This window comes from Vigna radiata, chromosome 2, assembly GCF_000741045.1.
Source record: "Vigna radiata var. radiata cultivar VC1973A chromosome 2, Vradiata_ver6, whole genome shotgun sequence".
NCBI lineage: Eukaryota > Viridiplantae > Streptophyta > Magnoliopsida > Fabales > Fabaceae > Vigna > Vigna radiata.
In genome coordinates, this window is record NC_028352.1 from 6,179,338 (window position 1) to 6,183,229 (window position 3,892).

Consider the following 3,892-nt stretch of genomic DNA (forward strand, 5'->3'; position numbering starts at 1 on the left):
AGGTATATTAGCTCACCAATATATTATAAGAAATGAGGGGTGCACTTGTAAGGAATCCAAAGTCACCCACCTAACATGTTTACTTTATCTTTTTTTATTTCTTTTGCATTTTTTTTCTATACTTAAATTATAGTGTCTCCAATCCAAAATTTAAATGTCACATCATTAACCACCACCACGAAAGCCGAGTTATTAGTTTATCTGATATATAGTGGAGCTTTTAAGTGGAATAGTAGTTTAATTGTGGTGCTCATTCAGCTCTTTCACTACTACAAGTTTGCATTAGTTTAATATATACATTATTAGGATTAGGATAAGCTTTTTATTTACTTTTATTACAACGACGAAGGTTCAAGAACCTCGAATTACTCAAATACATAAATGATCATCTCGTAAACCTTCATTTAATCAGGGAAAAACTTCTTTTAACAACACTATTTTAACAACCTTTTGTGTAGTTTGTGATTGGTCTATTTATTTTTCGGAAAATGATATTTTAACATCATTTTTTGATACTATTTTGACACTGCATACGTGTCACAATGTAGTTGGACGATTTCAAATTAAAAAAAACTTAAGTAAGGACATATTTGGAAGATAAAAACCAAAGTTATTTTTTAATTTGAAATCGTCCAACCACTTTTTGACACGTGTGCAGTGTTAAAATGGTGTAAAAAAATGGTGTTAAAATATCATTTTCCTTACTTTTTAAACATAAATTCAAGGACAATGATATTTTGACGANACTTTTTGACAACTTTTTTGACAAAGGGACACGTGTCATCATTTTATTGGTTTATTTGAATTTATGTTTACAAAATATTTAAAACGAACCAATCACAAGCTGTCATGTATGTGTTGTCAAAAAATTGTTAAAAAAGTGTTGTTAAAAGAAGTTTTTCCTAAATTCAAATAGACCAATAAAGTGATGACACGTGTCCTGTGATAAAAAAGTATTGTCAAAATATCATCATCCTTTAATTAGTAAGACATATATATACTAAATTTAAATGTGTATGTAAGAAACCAACAGCTTAATCATTATAATATTGCTCAAGTTAAGATACATTACATATAAAGATGATGATTAAGAGAAGATAAATACTTAATTAAGAAGAGTAAAATGAAAAATGAAAAGCAACATTTAAAAAAAAGGACAGAAAAGGGATACAAAATACACCCTTGACAGAAACATGCTTATCTACAATTTTGATGCCCCCCATGGTTTTAGCCTTATATTCCAAACCCCACAACAGCAATCACTGCAAGACAGACTAGCACTCCTCAACATGGAAATTATTATTCTTCCAGAAAACACCATAGCCTTGTTGAAAATTAAGAAGCTTAATTATTTATTAATTAAGCATTGCTCCTGAATGATCCAAGAGCCTTGATAGCTGCTGCTCTAAGGATGTATTGGTGGTAGAATGCAGCCACTGCTGCTCCAACAATTGGTCCAACCCAGAAAATCCACTGTTCATTCAAAAATCACACATCAATATATCAACATCCATAACATTTTGTTTTCATCTTCAAATAATTAACAAGTTTTTACCTGATCATCCCAGATTTTGTCGTCATTGTAGATTACAGCTGCTCCAAAACTCCTTGCTGGGTTAATGCCAGTGCCAGTAACTGGGATTGTAGCCAAGTGAACCATGAACACAGCAAAGCCAATAGGGAGTGGTGCTAGTACCTTCATATTGAAAAAGTGAGACCATGAATTAGTAGCTAATTTTTTAAGAAATAAGTTTGTAACATTAATATATATATGGTGCTTACAGGAACATGGGAGTCCCTAGCGTTCCTCTTAGGGTCAGTGGCAGAGAAGACAGTGTAGACAAGAACGAAGGTACCGATAATCTCAGCACCCAAAGCAGTGCCCTTGTTGTACCCATCAGCAACAGAGTTAGCACCACCTCCATACCTGTTGTAGTACGCCTTTTGGAACCCCTTCGCCAGTCCAGTGCCAGATATAGCACCGGCACACTGTGCTACAATGTACAACAACGCCCTTATCAACGACACCTTGCGTCCTAGGAACAGCCCGAATGTCACTGCTGGGTTTATGTGTCCTCCTACAACACCAAATCCAAAAACACGTTACAGTTTCTTCTTGCATGCATACTCATACACGTTCCTTGTCCAATATCCAAACAAACCAGCAAAAAGAACCACGAAATTAACAAGATTTTTTAAACAAGATGGACAATTTTACATAACTTTTTTACCTTGGAACTAGTAGTTTCATGTACAAAAGTTGAAAGTTGTGGTGTCTGTGAGAGAGGAAATTGAAAGGGGTGAGAGATGTATACCTGAAATACCAGCAGTGCAGTAAACAAGGATGAAAATCATGCCACCAAAGGCCCAAGCGATGCCCAAAATGCCAACCCCGTCACATTCGGTGCCACCAACGTTGGTATCAGTCTGTCTTTTGTAGCCAATTATGGTGAGGACAGTGACATAGAGGAAGAGAAGGGTTGCTATGAACTCAGCGATAAGGGCTCTATAGAAGGACCACTGTGTGAGCTCTTCGGGATCGAACAAGGGTGCTGGCGGAGGATCATGATAGTCTTTTGCAGAGTATTCTCCTTGCTCTTGAACCTCAACATCTTTAGCCATTTCTCAACCCTCAATCACTACTATAGTTAGGTAACTGTGTTTCTGATAGCTGTATGCCTAAGTTCAGTGGAAAGAGGTGGTATTTAAGTAACAAAAGAAAGAGAGAGAATAGTAATGAATCAAATAATTAACCTCTGTGTGTGTTTTTTTTTTCGTCTATCGACAATGACATGATTAACATAGTTTTTTGCCGCCCCTCTTAGCTTGATTTCGCTTGCATGGTCCCACGCCACGACCACCATTGCAACGGCACTTCTTCTTATCATATACATACATACATGTGTACCACATATAGATACATTATATATATATATATATATGGCCATGGCCCAGTGTGATCTAAAAGCTTTCTTCTGTATCAACGGCTACATGTGGTTGATTATGGGAAAGTGTGCAAATTGCAAGATTGTGTGTAATGCAGTAGACAAAGGAAATTAAACAGCAACAATAAGGGGTCTACTATATACTGTTTTTGCTGCTATGTCTGTCACAAATTTGGCTAAGGTTGATTAATAACTATGGTCCCTCATGGGTCCTCCTTTAGTCCTTGCTATTTTCTCTTTCAGAGCATCATAATATATTTCATTTGAATGAGATCAGTCATAAAATTTTTGTTTTGATATAAATTATTTTAATCTGTTGAATCAGAAACTAGCATATATGTATTATATAAGACTTAAATTTTAGATTATTTAAAATTTGAACAATTTTTCAAATCTATTTATCTATATATTTAATAATATTGATACTTCCTATTTCCACCTATTTATCTTTATCTTGTTAGCTTCATTGCACATGGGAGAAAACAAATAATGACAACTCTCGAGTGTACATTGTTGTTATTTATTTCGATTGGTCAGTTCTTATTAAATGTATTAGATCAATGTATTTAAGCCTCTCAATTACGTACACATAGATATTATGATTTTTTTAATGTATATTGTATTAATTTTAGAATGTTTAAACATCTTTGTCCATCTGTCCATTTAAAGAAAAATATTTTTAAAATTATAAGTTTCTTCATTAATAGATATAAAATGTTGTTAAGTCCAACTAGCTTCTTATATTTATTAAAAGTTTATTTTGTAAGAGCTTATATTTGTTAAGAGAAATTATCTCAGGCAGATTAATTTTTTTTTTATCTTTGAGTGAATATATAGTTTCACAACATTGTTATCGGGATTTTATTTTTATTTATTTTTGTATTTAATTACTTTTAAATCCATTCTAAATTATTTCTATACATTGAATAAATTTAGTAAAAAAATAA

At 33.2% G+C, this 3,892-nt stretch overlaps 1 protein-coding gene across 1 annotated transcript; it reads right to left on the reverse strand.

The window, feature by feature from the left end:
- Positions 1-1,019: 1,019 nt before the first annotated feature.
- Positions 1,020-2,694, reverse strand: LOC106756279 (aquaporin PIP2-7). Its single transcript, XM_014638645.2, has 4 exons — positions 2,316-2,694; positions 1,783-2,078; positions 1,556-1,696; positions 1,020-1,473 (listed from the first exon to the last, which is right to left on the reverse strand). The coding sequence occupies exons 1-4, from the start codon at positions 2,620-2,622 to the stop codon at positions 1,360-1,362; spliced, it is 858 nt and encodes a 285-aa protein (XP_014494131.1). The 5' UTR covers positions 2,623-2,694; the 3' UTR covers positions 1,020-1,359.
- Positions 2,695-3,892: the final 1,198 nt, after the last annotated feature.